The sequence below is a fragment of the Malaclemys terrapin genome, chromosome 11 (genome assembly GCF_027887155.1).
Source record: "Malaclemys terrapin pileata isolate rMalTer1 chromosome 11, rMalTer1.hap1, whole genome shotgun sequence".
In the NCBI taxonomy this organism is placed as follows: Eukaryota; Metazoa; Chordata; order Testudines; family Emydidae; genus Malaclemys; species Malaclemys terrapin.
The window spans coordinates 49,635,646-49,654,173 of NC_071515.1; the positions used below are offsets into that span (position 1 = coordinate 49,635,646).

Sequence of the window (18,528 nt, forward strand, 5' to 3'; positions counted from 1 at the left end):
TTTGCTTCCCCACAGAAACCATTTTCTGCAAGGAAGCAAAGGGATTCTGTTTGGGGGGCGGACATTTTTCTGCACGCCGCAGTTGCAGAGAGTTTTCCCAGGAGTAAAAATTGTGTATATATATTCTCTCTCTCTCTCTCTCTTTCTCTTATTTTTCAGTGTGAATAAAAAACTCTGAAAACTGTCTCAAAGCTGAGCAGCTCTGTTTATAGAACAATTGTAGCACAGACAATATCTGTGCAGTCTTCCCTACATTGGTGTCACTGGTGGGATCATTTCTTTGTTGTTCAGTCCTTTTCTTCTCTGGTGAAAGTGTCTTCAAGAGCGCTGGTTACGCCTGTCCTCTAAGATCTGGATGGAGAACTAATAAATTTATTGCCAAATGTCAATTGGATGGTAACAAGTTTTAGTTGCTACTAATCTAGGCTGGACATGAACTAGAAGTTTAGGGAGGAAAGTCCTGTGAAATCAAAACTTTGAATGTTTTGGAACTAGGTAACAAAATACCTAGCTTGCAGTATTTTTACAGTTGTGGCAAAAAGCCTGGTGCTTTCTGTATAGATATTCTTTTTGATAAAGAAACCCAAGTATATGTGGTGGCTTCACTTTAATGAATGTCTGTATTCGAGTTACTGGATTTAGGAAAATTGTAGTTTGGGAGAACTATAAAAGCAATCCACATACGCAATGAATCATTGCAATAGCTTTGTAGAAGAGAGCAGAGACTTGCATATAGTACAGGACACAAAATAGCGCAGTAAATGTCACTGTTCTGAAACAAGTACTTATCTTCCTAGAGAAGATGTAAAAATGCTAAGAAAATTGCTTGAGTGGTAATATTCTAATCTCCTCAATGTTTAGAATAGAATAACTGTATGGAAGCCATTAATGATCCCAATAGTGATTGTAAAATAAGACTTTTTTTTTCTTTTCTTGTCCAAAACCAAGAAGTTGCATCAGTTCCAACTCTTCCCGTCTCTCCCTTAAATGTTTCCTGTCAAAATCAGTAGTCTGCAGTAGTTGATACCCTGCATAGCGCTTAGGTTCCCGAACTCAAATTTTCCCCTAGGTTTCTTGAAGTGTAAGGCAAGTACGCTTAAAACAGTGAAACATCTGGTCTCTAAATATCACCTACAGTACAGAGACCATCATATTGAGGATCTGGTTGCAACACTTTCTCATTTTGTAGTGTAGAAAAACACTAACTTGAGTCTCGTTAAGCCCTTGACCTGTCATTCTACTGAATCTTCTACAAGAGAAACCTGGATTTTGTCCAATTTGAATAGTGTTATGATCATATCAGCAAAATCCCCCAAAGTACTGATGTGTTCAAAGTTTGCCAGGAAAATTGCTCTGTAAAATTCACTTTCCCTATCTGAAAGAGGGAATTTATACTTATTAAGGACTGGAGGTTCCTTTAGCTGATGGGCAGACTTAGTATATTATCTTCCTTAGCAATGAAGGGGTTAGCAGATGGCACATTTCTAGTTCTGTGCAAATTCTTGTAGCAACTCCAAATTGACTTTAAGTGCACTTAAATGGCAGAAAAAATGTGTTTTTTTTTTTTTTTTTTTTTTTTTTTTTTTTTTTTTCCAAATCCTTGTTACTGTGGAAAAAGAGACCGTGTTTTAAAGGAATATTTGGGAATACTGTAATCCTGTGTCTTAATCTTCCATGGGTCTGCAGTTAGTGTTATCAAGTTGTCTTAAATAAGCTTGTGTTAAATTTAAGTAGTAGATGTTGCTCTTGCAGAATTCGGTAAGGGAGTCAGGAAGAGTCTGTGTTCTGTTTTATTGCTTAGCACTGTCCTGCACCTGTCACTGTTTACTTTGGAGTGACTGCCTGTTTACCATGGTAAAATGGGTTCTTTGTGGGTTTCCAAATTTATTATAATTTAGTCTTTCACATAATGTTCTTTACTTAAATGTTTGGAGATCAGCATAAACTAAGTTGAGTGGTTTTAGTTGACTCATCTCAGGCCCCTTTGATGATGTTTACTTTCTGACCTACATCTGTGTTGCTGTTTTTCAGCTTTATTTTTTACTCCAGTCTACATATTGATCATGCAGTATCTTTTCCTCTCTCTGCAAAGAAAGTTCTTTCCCCCACAGTTTGTACGTGTCTGCCTACCCAAAAGTTCCATAAATACATTTGGACTCAGGGTAGAATTGTTTTCTTTTTAAATAAGATTCCTGGCCTTCTGGTGTAGAGAGTAACGGTGACATCCAGTGGCTGCCAAACACTTAATCCCTGGAATGATAAAATTTTATAACCGTGAAATACGCATGTTTAATAGTAATCTTGTAAGAGATAGTTGGTCTAAGTCTATGGCCAAACTAGCTGTTTTTGATATTTGGTAGCTAGTTTGGAGCTGACACAGCTGCTCTTTGGACAATTGAACCCTGTCTATTGCTTGTTTTCAAGAAACCTCTGTGTCCTTGGAATGTGTACCAACTTTTGTATGCAGTTCAAGTCTCTACTGCATGTGCTACTAGAGTTTAAAAAAAGATTTAACAGCAACTCTTTCTTTGTTTCAGGTCTTGCAGTTATGCATTCCCAAAGCACTAATCAGTTGGATGTGGGGAACAACCCCCGTGTGGGTACCAAGCGCTACATGGCGCCTGAAGTCTTAGATGAAACCATTCAAGTGGACTGTTTTGACTCTTATAAAAGGGTTGACATCTGGGCTTTTGGACTAGTCCTCTGGGAAGTAGCTAGACGCATGGTTAGCAATGGTGAGTATTTGAGGATTTCTTTTTAGGACTCAGACCTCTGCTTTTTCAAGAGAGGTAAGGTGAAAGCATCTGCCGTTCTACTGCACACTTTGCTGTTGAACTAAGTGGGCAACGTGAAAATACTGTACCTCTGAAGTGTTTGTATTCCAGATGCTGAGGCTGAACTCTCACCCACTTTGAAGGACTTGTGTTGTCTCGTCTCGTATCTGATGTGCAAAGTGCTTTTGCCAACTTTGGATGGGATATGATGAAAAGCAGCCATTGTTGAATTCCAAATTGAAGATGATTTTAATTATTATACTGAAATTTTAATGCTGAGAGGGGTTCTGATGTCCTGAGAGGATAATTCTACTCTGCTCCCCATTCTGGAGCCCATTCAAACGTGTTTATTTCCTTGAGGTATTTAAGTGAGAGCTTCTAGAAAACCCAAAGGACAATATAGAGAAGGGAAGTGATGTGTGTTCTGGGGTATGCTTACTGTATATCAAGCTAAACACATTGCACTCTTAAAGAAATACCTGTTCAAAATACAAATTTATCAGAACAAAATTCCTAGTGAAATTCTTCTCTTCAGCAGTGAGCAATAGTGCATTGGTAGGGGGAATCCTATTCTAGATAGCTGTCTCGAGGATTCTTTAGTGGAAAACACCATACCTAGTTTCTGTGACCAAAAGGGATGGGATATACTGCAGGAGTCTGAAGTACAAATACCGAACCTGGTCTTGTTCCTTCGGTCAGAAGGGACTGGAAGCCCTTTGGAGCACCGTGTGGGGTGGTAACCCTCAAGCCAGATAAGTGATTAGGACTACTCATATGCTTAAACTTTGCATGTGCCTAAGTATCCTGCTGAATTAGCACCAGTGGCTTGTGAAAGAAACTTCTCTATAGATTGAGAGAAACTTGACATTTTAAGAAAGCATTCAAAATCCACATAGGGAAAATAGCGGGGATATTATGTAGTAAGGTTCTTGGCTATGATCTGTTTAACTTTGATAAAAGCCTCCAATCTGTTTATTGAAATAAGTATGTATTGATTTGCTTTGGGCCTGATCATTTTCCTAGGGAAGTCTCTTGATCTGAGGCCTTACCTTGACTAGAAAAAAAGTTGTGTTCTTACCATACGTTAGTCACACATTTTAACATGAGGTAAAATCCCAGTGAAGATGAGGTAGCGGGTAGTTTTCATACCTGTTGGCAGGTCAAGGTAAACACTAAACTCCCCTATAATCTGTCTCAACCTGCTAACAGATATGAAAACTACAAATTACCTTGCCTCTACTTGGATTTTACCATATGTATTCAAAATAAGAGCACACTTTTTTTGTCCTAGTGAAGACTTGCCCAGAGGGAGTAGACTTGGACCCTGGGGAGGAGGTCAGCAGGTGCAGTAGTGTTCAAAGCAGAAAAGCTGGTCGTGTATTCTAATAAGTAGGCTGCATTTTACAGCAACTCCTGAATAGCAGTGGCCATCCTAACTATAAAGTAGACAGTGATCCCCCCCCACCCCCGCCCGCCCGCAAAGCATTGCTCCCCCGTCCAAGATGATGCTCAACACAGTCTCCAGGAAGGCAGTAACTTCCATAAAATTTGCATTCTGGAACTTGAGTAATTTCTTTAAAAGAGAATTCTAAAATGGATTCTCTTTTGAGATCAGAAAACAAGATGAGCTAGTTGGGTGGCTCTGTGGCAAACAATTCCACGTAACATCTAAGAGCCAAATACAAACAGATCCTGCTCCCGTGGAAGTCCACTGGAATCTTGTTGCTCCCACTAGAAGAATCACACTATCACTGCTGTCTGAATATGGACCATCTTCTCATTGAGACACTGGGAGAAACTCAGTTACAAACACCAGAGTTACAAACTGACCAGTCAACCACACACCCCATTTGGAACCAGAAGAACACAATCAGGCAGCAGCAAAGACTAAAAAACAAAAAACCCAGTACAGTGCAGTACTGTGTTAAATGTAACTACTAAAATAGAGGGAAAGCAGCATTTTTCTTCATAATAAAGTTTTCAAAGCTATATTAGGCAATAGTTGTAAACTTTTGAAAGAACTATGTTTTGTTCAGAGTTAGGAAAAACCTCCATTCCTGAGGTGTTTGCTCTATACAGTAGAACATCAGAGTTACAAGGATCGCTTTGGTGTGTCAACAGCTGGCTTTTGAACCATGAAGTGATGTGGTTGTGGCCTTAGAACAGTGGTTCTCAGCTCGCTCCCTTGGGCTGCTTGTGGCCCAATCAGCACACAGCTACCGCCCATGTGACATCCTCAGGGCCATACAGGTAGAATATCTAGTGTGTGGGTGCAGCCCACATAAGAGAGCTGCATGTGCAGCCCACAGAGGTAAATAGGTTGAGAACCACTGCCCTAGAAGTAAGGTGTGTCCTCTCCAGTAAGATGAGTTGAGGTAGCTACAAGGGATGGTTAAATAGAGAAGTGGGGAAAAAAATGTCACTAAAGAAATTGTTGTGCACAAATTCTGTGTGGATATAAAATTAGCATCAATGTTTTTAATATTTTATTGGTGAACTTTTTAAAAAGGGAGTCAAAAAGATTGAGGGACTATTTCTCAATACTTGGAAACCTCGGGGTTGCAGTTTGTCACTTGAGTGCCTTGAGATTTGATCTGTAACAATGAGCTTGTCATGCTGAGATTTAGATTCTGAACTTTATCTGAAATTGCATATTTTTCTTTCTAAACACTGAGCACTGTGAAATGGAAACCTAATTACTGATTGTCCTCGTGAGAGTTCTGTTGGGTGGGTGGTGGTTTAACCAACTGTGTAATAGGTAACCCAACCCAAGACCACAAGGGAAACTGAGATGAGAACAAAATGTGTGTTTCAGTATAACTGACTGATGCCATTCATAGCTATGGTTAACAGGACTGGTGGTAGTTAATAGGGTGCCTGTATATCTTCACATTGCACAATATTTTTTTCTCAACAAAGCCGTCCGCACAATGAAACTTTTCATACCAGTTTTCAATTAAGACATTTATAGTTTCAACTAGATATGGAACTTTTTTTAGCTAGCTGTGAAGTTTGTAGTTCTTCCATTTTTTGTCCCTCCGTGCATTACACATGTGGGTACGCATGCACACCATACTCCTGAGTCTGGAGATTTTAACAAGCAACGTCCTTTGTCCCCCGCACATGCGCATTAGATCTCCTCGTGCTCCCGAGTTGAGCATATAATAAGCAGTGTGCGTCAACACCCTCTCAGTTCCTTATTACTGCTACATGGTCTGAGTTGGAATCTAGTGTCATCCCTTTCAGAAAACTTGTAAATAAGATTGTAAATAGTTGTTCATTAGGTTAGTGTAATTTGTTTTCCCCAGACTGGGGACTTCTTCCTCACAGTCAGGGACAATGCCCAGATTCCCCATTTTCAAAATTGTATCTCCTGCCTTAGTCACCAGCTGTGTCCCTACAGTCTAGGAGAGGCACACATTTCAGTGAAATGCAGCATTTGCCATTCATTTCCACTAAGAACTCACAGAGCTTGTGAGTTTCACTTTAGACATGATGGAGAAGGCTATGAAGCCCCTTTCTGATCTGGCCCAGGAAGACCACCTTGTACATCGGCCTCAAACGAGCAGTGCCCCTCTGTGCACGTGCTTAGGAGTGGAGCACTCAGTTTCTAAGCCCAAAGACACTCTCCAGGGCTTCTCATAAGAGTAAGGGACACTTTCATGGGCACAAGGACAGATCACGGTTGAGGACTGTCTGTAAGTGAGCCCATTGAGGTTGGGCAAGCCCTTGGCACACAGACCCGAAGGACTGATTCTGCCAAAAAACTATCAGGGTGGAGGATAAGATGCATAGGGAGAAGAATCTTCCTGTTCCATTGGTGATTCCAATTCTGAAGCACAAGCACCATTGTCCTCGAGTTCCTTCCACAAGTGTAGCTTTGGACTCTGTGATAGTGACACAGCTGCCTGAAGAACACCCCACGACTGGGGGTGTACTGGTTCCATTGGTGCCAACTATCAGAACACCCTGCACACGGGGTGCACAGAGAACTATATGGCACCAGAGGATATCGTCCTCCCCCACCCGCAGTCTCCCTTCTTCTCTAGCCCGACCCTCTTGAGGGACATTACTATACCAGAAGACTATATTGCTTTGTTGTCCCAGGAGCCGTCTTTCTTACAGCTGTCAGGCAGGATTACCACAGTACTGATGGCTCTGACATTACAGAAGGAGCAGTTTCCAGATTTGGACAAATCTGATGAGCTGGTCCCTCGTTCGTTGTCACAGAGACCCAAGCCTGGACAGGCGATCGAGGACTTATGGTTGCTACCCTTCTGAGCACTGCCTCTCTCGGGACCAATGGTCCCCCATGCCATGGGGTCCCCTTCAAACATTGGCCCCTCTTTCTGGCCCTGTTGGGGACTATGGGATTCCTATACCAGATGTCCAGCACCCACCTAGGAGTCTTTCCACTCTTCCTCATTGCACCATCAACCAGTTCCGTTGGTGTGTGAGATGGAGGAAGATGCTGAACCAGAACCACAGTACTGTTTCCTCTTCCCCATTCCCCTCGCCCCCCCCCCCCCCCCCCCCCGGACAACCATAAGCAGTAACAGGACTTACTACAAAGAGTGGCTATATTTCTACCCAGGGTTGTTGCAGAATTCTACCTTAGCCAATGTATTCACTTACCTGTCCTTTTTCCGAAACCCCCATGCTTCTGAAGAGAAGAGACTTTCGCTCCTTCCACATCAAGTGTGCACTGGCTTTTTACTTGCAAAGAACTAAGACCATCAGACAGTCTCCAAGACTCTTTGACACAATAGTAGAGAGATCCCATGGTCAGGCTATATCCTCTCAGAGGATTTCTAAGTGGGTTTCTGGCTGCATTATAGAATGCTACAGACTAGCTTGCATCCTGCCTCCTGGTGGTATAACAAGCCACTCTGCGAGAGTGCAGGCTGCCACCAGGTGGCATCCCTGAAGGAGGTCCCTATGCAGAGCAGCCACCTGGAGTGGAATACATGTTTGCTTAGACACTATGTGCCTGTCCAAGCCTCTGCTGCAGGTGTAGCAGTGGGATCTGTGGTGCTGTATGAATCTTCGTTGGTGGCTTCCTCACACCTACCTCCAATCTGATACTTGCTTGTCAATCTCCAATGTGTGGAATTCACATAGGGACCAGCACTTGAAAAAATGGAGGTTACTTACTGTAAATGGAGCTCCTTCAAAATGTGTGGTCCCTATCTGTATTCCACTACCCACCCTCCGTCCCCTCTGAGAACTGTAGATGTGATTGGATTCGCGGTAAGAAGAGGAATTGAGAGGGTATTGACCTGCACTGCTTATACGCTTGCTTGGGAGCATGAGGCGATCTACTGCATGTGTGTGGGCCAATGGATACTGCTGTTAAATCGCTGGACTCAGATGCGTGGGGCACATGCGTACTCGCGTATGGAATACATATAGGGCCCACACATCTCAAAGAACCTCCAGTTCTAGTAAGCAACCTCCACTTAGAAGTTTATCTGAACTCTTCCTTGCCATCTTAATTCTAACCTGGCTTAATAGGTCATGTTGATAGTTTGCAGATTGATAGACCTTAGTGTCATATTAGATATTTTAAGTGTTTAAATTTGAAAAATTACTACTTGCTATTGAGTGTACAATATTACATCCCGTCTTAGTAGAATGTTGGTCTATATTATAGTAGCTCCTATGAGCGAGCCATCTTGAGTACATGGCTAGGGTCTCAGATGGGCACATGCATGGTGGCTGGCCCATCCTGCAGCTTGCACTAGACAGCTACGTTTTTGAGTGTATCTCCTAGAGCTATGAATCACATCCCCTACTTAGCGTATAGTCATGCTCCTAGTTTAATGACTGATAGCATGTGTAATGCCAAGTGTTAAGGTAGAGCTAATCTGCCCTTGTCAGGATGTCATAGATGGCAGGAAGCAATTTACAATTGTGTATGCTATGAACTTGTATTGGCAGGATGCTGGTCTTAATGTTCTGATCAGTATGGCAAATCTTGTATCCTATTCTGTAACTGTTGATCTAGTCTAGTCTTTCAATTCATAAAGACTATCAGCTCCTGTAATACTGAGTAGGTTATTCTATCTGCTAATGACTGTTTTGGTGACGCAATATTTTCTAACATTTCCCCCTTTCAGTTGTTGTTTAGTTTAAGGAAGGACACAACATTAACAGATTTCCCCCCCACCCCCCCAACTTAGAGTGCTGGTGTGGCCTTGTGAGGCGTGTACACTGCAAGATATCATCTTCTAATAACTGATTATTTCTTTTTTAAGCCTGGTGATCAGTACTGCATTCTATGCCTAATACAGCCTCACTAGCTCACTGCAGAATCATTCTCTTGCTTTTGAATAGATTTCCCTAGTTAGTTTACAGTATCTCAGTAATCTTTATCTTGTATTTCATAGAATCATACGACTGGAAGGGACCTTGAGAGATCATCTGGTCCAGTCTCCTGCACTCATGGCAGGACTAAGTATTATCTAGACTAGTATTATTTAGACCTTTTGGCACATGACTCGCCAGGGTAAGCCTCCTGGCAGGCCGGGGTGGTTTGTTTACCTGCCGCGTCCGCATGTTCGGCTGCTCGCAGTTCCCACTGGCCGCAGTCTGCCGCTCCAACCAATGGGGGCTGCGAGAAGCGGCGGCCAGTACATCCCTGGCTGCTGCTTTCCACAGCCCCCATTGGCCTGGACCGGCAAACCGCGGCCAGTGGAAGCTGCGAGCGGCCGAACGTGCGGACGCGGCAGGTAAACAAACCACCCTGGCCTGTCAGGGGGCTTACCTGGTGGGCCACGTGCCAAAGGTTGCTGATCCCTGATCTAGATCATTCCTGACAGGTGTTTGTCCGAGACTCCACCGTCTGTTTGAGAAGTAATAGCAATAAGAGGTGGAGTCTCAATCTCACTGATTTCTAATACTATCATCTTGTTGAGCATTAATGCTAATCATGACATACTGTAACTGAAAGAGAATTTAGACTACATACCCATTTTCACAATCCAGGCAGCTTTGCCTCATATTTTTATACAAAGGTCTGCCTGTTAACTAATTAATTGCATTGTATTTCATACAGTCGTTGTATACATGAAGAAATGAGTAATCGGGTGAAAAATACCATCTTGGATGCAAGCTCATCATTAATTCAATTATTGAAAAGCTGGCTTCTATATGGGAGCGTTGAAGTATTTTCTAAGTTATGAAAGGGATCCTTAAACTGTTTGGTAACTGGCATGGGCTTAGGGTTGTTCTTTTTGATTTAAGAGGCTTGTTTTCTTCTCTTGCAAGTGAGGAAGAGAGGGATATCATAGTTCACAGTGACAGCTCTGTTACGATAATGCAGACTAGAGGTTACGGTGGCTTGCTGACATAATCCCACAGTTGTTGTGGAGCCAACAGTGATCCCATAGGATCCATAAAGTTTGGCATGGTTGTTTAAAATATTTTTGACTTAACTGTTAGAATAAAGGCCAGATCTGGTTCCTTATAGATCTAATATAGTCAACTATGATGGTTAAAAGTAATTAGGCCATTTATTATACTCAACAATATATACCAGACCAAATGAAAATAGTAACTTAAAATAAATCCATGCTATGTTTGTGGTGATAAAGGAAAGATTCTATTAACATCCTAATGAGGTTTGGAAATTAAGCTGAAATTTAGATCAAACTTCAAATATAGATTCAATTCTCCTCCCTTTTTTTCCCCATAAGGTAGACCCTAATGTGTGCCTTAGATTGGCATTTCTGCATTCAGATGTTGAACAAGAGGGAGAAGTTTTGCATTTTAACTCTAATGAAATGCTAGTTTTACACTTCACACCTGTCAACATTTGAAGTACAGAAAGAGGGACTCTTGAGAGGAAACATAGGGATGTCTCCACGGACTACTCTAGACCAAGCCTTGTTCTGGAGCAACAGACTAGAGGATGTGCAGAATGGGGGAGAATATAAACATTGTGCTTTAAAATAAATAAATAAATAAAATAAATAAGATGTTGCTCAGCACTTCTGAAAATCACATCCTTCTCAGGGTGACTGTGTGAAGTGCCCCAAATCACTAATAACTTCTGAAAATGTAGGTTAATATTACTTTACATTGCATATAATGGAATCTGCACTTGTGTATGCCTATCTAAGCTAATTTTGCAATTAAGTTGAGTTAAAATAGGCTTTTTCTTCCTTTTCCATCTCTGCCATCTGTTGTATCTTACACATTTATCTATAGTTCAGTAATAAGTTACATTAATCATGTTGTAAAGTAGCTTATTTAAAGAGGGATAAAAAAGATTTTACTCACGTAAAATTGAAGGAATCTATCAGAGTGGCTTATTAAGTAAACCAAACAGAAAACTAAATGTTGAGACATCTCTCCCAAATAGGAAAAACTTTGAACACTCTACTGGAATCTGTTTTACTCCTACAAGATCCCCAAACTTCTGTATCTTCTAGTGGTGACAATTCAACGTGCCTGGCTGAACGATACCACTGTACCAGATTTTTCCCTATGTAAATCAGTCTTAACTTTAAATGCTCCTTTATTCTTGTAGCTGAATCCTTCATTACATCCTGGTATATTTGAGTAATTTTACCATTCCAAATGAATACTCTTCTTGCTTGTATGTCCTTTTTCGGCCTGATTGACACTTAAGATTTCTGGTATAGCTTTCAGATGGAGATGAAGTCTTCGTTTTGTTTTGGGTTTTTTGTAACTGAAATAGCTATTCTGGTAAAAGCCCTTCCTGAATTGAGCCACTGTAGTGCTTCAGTGTAGAGGCATAACTATGCCCACAGGAGGGATTCTCTTGTTGGCGTACGTAATCCACCTCACTGAGAGGCGATAGCTAGACCAACCTAAGGCCCAGTATAACTAGTACTAAGCTGATAGGAAAATTCTTCCATTTACCTAGCTCTCACCTCTCAGAGAAGTGGATTTGTCACACCCCTGAGACGTGTGGCTACACCAACTTGTAAATTCTTAGTGTAGACCAGGCCTAAGCTATACCGGTATAAACACTTCTATACAGGTATTACTGTGTCCATACTGGACAGGATACTGCCTCGTTAACTGTACTGGTGTAGTTAAAGGCAATGCAACTTTTTATTATAGAAAGGCCTTAGCCTTCCAAAGCAGGGGTTCTCAATCAGGGGGTTATAACACAATGGGTGTTTGGCCTTGCAATCACTCTGTCTAATCCATATTGTTAGCCATGACATTGGTCATATCTAGATCCCAGCTCCATGGGAGAGGGGCTCAAAGGTGGAGATCTGGAAAAAGCTGAGAGAGCTTGAGACACAATGAACTGTCTGTCATTTCTGATCATGGGGGGCAGGAATCCTGATGATATTTTATTAGCACATCCAAAATAGGGATGTAAATACCACTTTAAAAGTTCACCGTTTAAATGATTAAAAAATTTTTTTAACAGTTGATGTTTTACATCCCTAATCGAAAAATAAGATGATTGCAGTGACTAAGTGGGAGAGTTGAAAGTTGCAGTTGCTTCAATATATAAAGCGGTTTCAGGATTTTCTGTATCGAAGCCCGTTGAACTTTTCCTTGTTTTCCATACCTTGTCACACATGATCTCAATGGTATTCTGTGCTTCCTGCTTTGATTCTCTAGCTATTCCAGTCTACGCCAAGCTGTTTTAGTCCTTGTTTTAAAGCTAGTTGTTTTCTATTACTCTTCTTCTGTCTACATCAGCTGAAACCCTTATATCTGCCTCGGTCATTCTCCTTGTGCTGTTGTGTCCCAGCACTCTCTGTATTTGTTTTAAAGCCCACTATATCAGATAGTGGGCTTCTTTATCTTTTCAGAGCTTGTCCACTTCATTTTTGCATAGTTTCTTGCAACATGTGTTCAATCCTTACGCTTAACAAGCAACTGTTCCACCTTGTATCTAGCTGTGACATTCTGATTTTTTTTTCCAGATCTGAAGAACAGCTCTGTATCTTGTCTATGGGTCTGTCTACACTGCAATGAAAAGCCTGCAGCTGGCCTGTGCCAGCTGACTCTGGCTCTGCGAGCACAAGTTGGCTGGCAGGGGCTAATTGCAAGTGTCTAGTTGCTCTGTAACTAACAAAGTGGTCCAATAAAAAAACGTTACCTCACCTACCTTCTCTTTCATGGTTTTTGGCAGTTCTGATTCTTTTTTGACACCCTGTGCATAGTCCACTGTGGGTACGCGTGTGCAGCATATGCCTGAGTTCAGAGATTTATTTAAGCACTGTCAAGCAAATCCTGGGGCTTCTAAAATTTTGAAACATAATTTACACTTTTGGTGCTCCCCACTCACTTAGCCTTATGGTATCATATGACACCTGCTTTACAGTATGTCTTTAAGAAAGAGAACGATCTTCATTTTGAGGTGTCAGCGTGAGAGCATATAGAGACTTAAGTGCTTCTCGTCTTCCTCCATGAGTCATGAAAAACAGATATTTATGGTCAACCAATCAAAGCCAGCATACAGACTGGGGACGTTTACTGTTAGCATTTTGCTAACAAAAATCCCCATTTCTCTTCAGAGTCAGTTCATGTCAAGGAGTTAATGAATTCCCAAGGGCATAAGAGGAGTTTAAAAGCCTTTTTGATAATTTACACTTGCATTAACAGTTGCAATCTCTGAGTTAAATATGTTAAGGGAGGAAATGCACAAGCAAAACTAGTACCCTTTATTAGTAATATGGTTTAGCACTGAATTTACTTTTTTGGGGGCGAGGGGGGGCGGGGAGGGAGGTTGCTTGTCTGGAATAAATTACTGCTTTTTGTTCGACATAGTCTTTAAAATGTGAGATGCTAGGTTTCCTCGTGGCTAGCTAATGTCTTTCAACAGCCAGCTACCTGCCATAAATTTATGAATCTCATAGATTCTCTGTACCTTTATTAATTTGGGAAGCAGCATGGTTTAGCCGATTAAGCATGTTCCCTTTTTTTTTGCAAGGAACTTTGAGTTCTAATCCTAGCTCTGTCACTGATTCACTATGTGGATTTGAGGAATTTCTCTGTGCCCCGGTTTCTCCACTTGCAAAATTGGTCTGATGCTTGCCTACCTCATAAGTGTCATACATATGGATTAACATATTGAAGATGTAAACCTGTGTGTCTGATAAGAATTAGTAATAGTATGGTTGTTAAATCATATAACCACAGCCTCAGTGCAGAAATGTCTTACTGATGGTCTAGACAGTATTTGGTCCTGCCATGAGGGCAGGGGACTGGACTTGATGACCTCTCGAGGTCCCTTCCAGTCCTAGAATCGATGAATTTATGAAGTCACTAAAAGCCAGCAGCACAATAATGTAATCTTCATCTGTTTTAGGTATTGTAGAAGACTATAAACCTCCATTCTATGATGTGGTTCCAAATGACCCTAGTTTTGAAGATATGAGAAAAGTGGTCTGTGTGGATCAGCAAAGGCCAAACATTCCCAACAGATGGTTCTCAGACCCAGTAAGTGTGCAAACTGGAGGTCATGACTTGAAATGTCAGCTCATACCTTTTGCGCCTTTTGCAATAATCTTTTGGTGTAAGCTGTTTTCAGCTGTTAATATCTTCTTTTAATTGAAATGGTCTCTATGTTGTTTATTGCTAAGATAATTGCTTGCAAAGATAGATTGCCAAATGTGTGCTGATACCTGACTGTATGTTAAGGGAAAAACCACAGCGAACAAGTTCTCACCAGGTAAATTGAAACGAATCTAATCTCTGTGATATAAATCCAGACTGTTTTTTAAATGGCCACACCCACTGTGGCGCATCTTATTCTTGCTCTTCGGTAGAAAATCATGTTGGTGTTGAAGTAACCTATGTAAGGACAAGAGGGTCATAAATATGCAGATTATGTCAAAATTGACTTTTCTCCTTTCCCCCATTATAAGGGCCCATATCAAGAAATATTTTTAAAACCTAAGATTAAAGTAGTAAGAGTAAAAATCTTCGTTTTTCTTCACCAAAATCAATGTAATTGTGCCCTCAAATATCCTGTCAGCACTTGAGTAACTGGTTTGTCTGTTTCTGAAGATATGGAATGATGGTTTAATCTCTGCAGTGTTTTATGTATATTTGAGTCACATTGTTAGTCATGGACAAATAAAATAAACTTCAGCTATATATTACTTGAACTGTCCTGCGATGTTAGACAGCTCTGTTTCCCAGATATACAAACTGCCCTAGATATTTTAAAATTACAAATGGAAAATGCATGTATTTTCCAGTGCTTTTTATGTTTTTTATAGAAAACTTACCTTTTGTTGCATTATTTACAGATTTAGTAATACTATTTAGTAAAACTGTTCTTTTTAAACATTCAAATATAATTTTTATCTGATCATAGCTTTTTTAATTGCACTGGGCCGGGCATCTTCTTGACCCCATCCTCTTTAAATACTATTTCCATTTATTCAACAAACCAAAACAAAACAAAACAAAATCCTGCAGAAATTTGAAGGGATGAAATCATTTTTGGTAGCTGTAAACCAAGTTGTAGATTTTTGTAAAGATTTGAGTATTAACACGGCAGTAAAGCTAATGAAACTTCAGTGATCTTGTAATCTGTGTGCTTATAGACAACTGTCTTTTATTTTTTTATTTTTATTTTCTCTTCCCAGACACTAACCTCTCTTGCCAAGCTGATGAAAGAATGCTGGTATCACAATCCATCGGCAAGACTAACAGCCCTGCGTATCAAAAAGACTTTGACCAAAATTGATAATTCCTTAGATAAACTGAAAGCTGACTGTTGATGTTCTTGTGGTGCTGTCAAGATGGAAGTCTTTTGTCCAGTTCAGAAATATTCTGGCCTGATGAGTTCTAGAACTGGTCCCGAATGGCTTCTTAGAGGCAGACGTTCTTATCTAGCCATTCATTTGGGAAACAATGGAACCATACGAACCCTGAACCCTGCTCAGTGACTGTCGTGGGCATTTCACAAAGGGTCAAACTATAAAGACTTATGCTGGATGTACTGTTGCAAAGATAGTGGCCTGAAGGAAGACGCAGAAATCCTAAAACAAGATCAGGGCATTAAACAGTGGCTTTGAATAGCTTTTTATAGAGAGTCTCCTAGTCACTCCCAGGACAAACACATGGAAGTGGTAAATTTTAATCAGCAATATTGCCTGTGCTTCTCCTCTTTATTGCACTAGGAATTCTTTGCATTCCTTACTTGCACTGTTACTGTTAATTTTAAAGACGTGACTTGCCAAAAATGATTGGCTATGTACCCCATTGATCTGTGTCTGAACAATAGGAAATCGATTTGATAGATTGAAAATGTACCTGTCAGATTTTAGTGCATTTTACATGTGTACTGATGTTTACAATAATGCTGAACATTAGGAATTTCTCATTTATACAAAACTTGCAAATTATTTATTACTAATGCACTTGCCAGTTTTAAAAAACTGAATAAGTGCATAAAGTTAAAGCTTATTTTTATGTGGCCTCTTTCATTATTTCTTACACAGATGTTTTTGTAACACAATATAATCTGAAACAGAAATTGCTTTCTGTATTATCATATTACAACGTGTTAGTCACATTTTAAATGCTTCACTTTTGTAGGTGTGGTCTGTAACATGAGTTCAGTTCAAATGCGGAACATATATTTAGCCACTACCCACACAACACCGCATCTAGTGTCTTACTGATCTAGAACATGAAAGCAACGTAGGACTTCAGTAGATTTTTAAGTCATGAATGCTGTTGGAAAATGCATTTTTTTTTTTCTTCTAAGCTCTACATAATGTGCATTTAAACTCTGCCAGAAAACATTATTTTGTTTTTAATCTACTTTTTCTATTTAGTAGTTATTTGTATAAATTAAATAGAATGTTTTCAAGTCAAATGAGTGTTTTTAGTTAATGTCTGTTAGTAACTAGTTTTCAGTTTCTGGTATCTTTCAGTGATCTTGCAAGTTTAAGTGAGCAGGTCCATGTCAATACTTGGATGGGACATGTAGGTGCTGAGGCATATGTTGGCATTCTTCCCTTTTGAGTCAGTACTGAACCTATACAGTTAACTAGTTGCCACGTTTCACCCAACAGAGATGGCTGAATTTTGGTGCCTGGTGAAGGGAACCCTGTATATGTGCTGCATTTCAATCTGTAGGCTCAAAGATGCTATATAAAAAGAAGTCATGATTATTAGTTGTTACTACAAGATAGAGATATAAGTAGTAACTGTTGAATATTCTATATCACTCAAACTGAAGAGTTATAGATGCCTGGTGCACAATCATTTCATATTTACTAAATGATTTGGGGAGATAGTTCAGTTCTGTGTGTTTACTGAAAAGCGACATCTTTGGGAGGGAGATGGCAGACGACCAGAGGCTCCTTGAGACTTGCCTCAAAGAACCCCCAGAAACTGCATCCGGTGGTGCATAGGTGCTGTTGATTCCCAATAAGGACCTCTGGGAACCTGTGCAAAGTCCACACTTGCCTGGTGCTGTGGTTCTCCTATGTCTGGGTTCCTCCACATCTTCTGAGCTGGGTGATTGTGCATTATGGCCCAAGTTTACAAGTCTTAATACACCAAAAGTAGGAAAATGGTTGGCTCAGAATATCGTGATACTTTCTCTTCTTTTCTTGAGCCTTAGAACACGTTTGTGCAATGATTTGACAAATAATGATCCCAGAAGTATTAATACCAACTCAAATATATTATTTAAATGAGTTAACTCTTCTTCTTTGCTGTGGCGATGTGGGCAGAGAGGCTCACTCTGCAGAGGGTTCATTCACTTGCAGCGAGCACCAGAAATAGCAGCTGCAACTAAAGTTTAAGACTTGGGCAGGGAACCATATTTTCATGTTCGTATTCAGCACTTAGTTCTATGGATCCATGATCCTTGTGGAGGTATCTGAGTGATAAGTAATATAAATATGAACTATTAATAACCATTCTCTCTTGCGGCTGTGTGTGATTCAGGTGCTGATGCTGCACTGCAGTGTGAAAGGGACATTGTATTTTAGTGATCTCTCTCTCTCGTACTTACTGCCATGGTTTCCTGCTGCTCAGTTTTTCCCCTACATCGCCTCCCTGCTGATATAATCACAAAAGATAAATGTCATGTTTGAACTAAAGGAAACTAGTTACATTTGTGTTTTTTTCTTTACTGCCACAATGTCAGTAAATTAAGTACCAGTAAGTTGTAGGTGTTTCAGTTTTGTTTTTGTTATTCCCCTTCAATAGAAAAGGTAATTATGGGTTGATCTGGTCTTTAGGTCTTGTTTAACAAATCATCCTGTAAGGTTACGTCTTTATTTCCAAGCAAGTCGACTGTCTGGTTGCATTCCATGTGCATAAGAGCTGGGGTCTCAACATGAAAAAGGAATATCACAGAAAAAATCAGAATAGATCAGTTTGTGAAGCAAAAACTTTTTACTATATTCTCCCTCCCATTCCCCCTCTGCCATTCTATGAAGAGAAGCAGTCAGTACATGGAGCATCATGGTTTTGCCTGCTGGAAGGCAAGAGCTGACCGACATGATGAATATAGAAGCACCTCCACACTTTCTTTGTTTTGTCTCCTGACCATGGAGCAGGAGTAGAAGTGCTCTCACTGTAGTCTCCATTTCCAACTCGAGGATTCAACTACTAAGCAGCCAAAGCCAGGGACCCGGAAGTGTCTGCCTTCAGCCATTCTTGGGGCTCTGCTTGGTTTGAAATGGGCTTTGCTGCAACTCTCCCAGCACTGCCATAATCTCTCCTACATCTAGCCACCTCGAATCAACTCAGCTAAGAGCTGGTCAGTTCCTTTCTTTAAGGC

At 40.5% G+C, this 18,528-nt stretch overlaps 1 protein-coding gene across 3 annotated transcripts in view; it reads left to right on the forward strand.

Moving 5' to 3' along the window:
• ACVR1 (activin A receptor type 1) overlaps positions 1-16,605 on the forward strand; it is a 97,092-nt gene extending 80,487 nt beyond the window's left edge. For all 3 annotated transcript variants that reach the window (XM_054044183.1, XM_054044182.1, XM_054044184.1), the window contains 3 exons: positions 2,538-2,735; positions 14,080-14,210; positions 15,368-16,605. In XM_054044183.1, the coding sequence (XP_053900158.1) occupies positions 2,538-2,735; positions 14,080-14,210; positions 15,368-15,502 (464 nt within the window). In that variant the 3' untranslated portion in view covers positions 15,503-16,605. The remainder of the gene's footprint in view (positions 1-2,537; positions 2,736-14,079; positions 14,211-15,367) is intronic.
• The last annotated feature ends 1,923 nt before the right edge of the window (positions 16,606-18,528 follow it).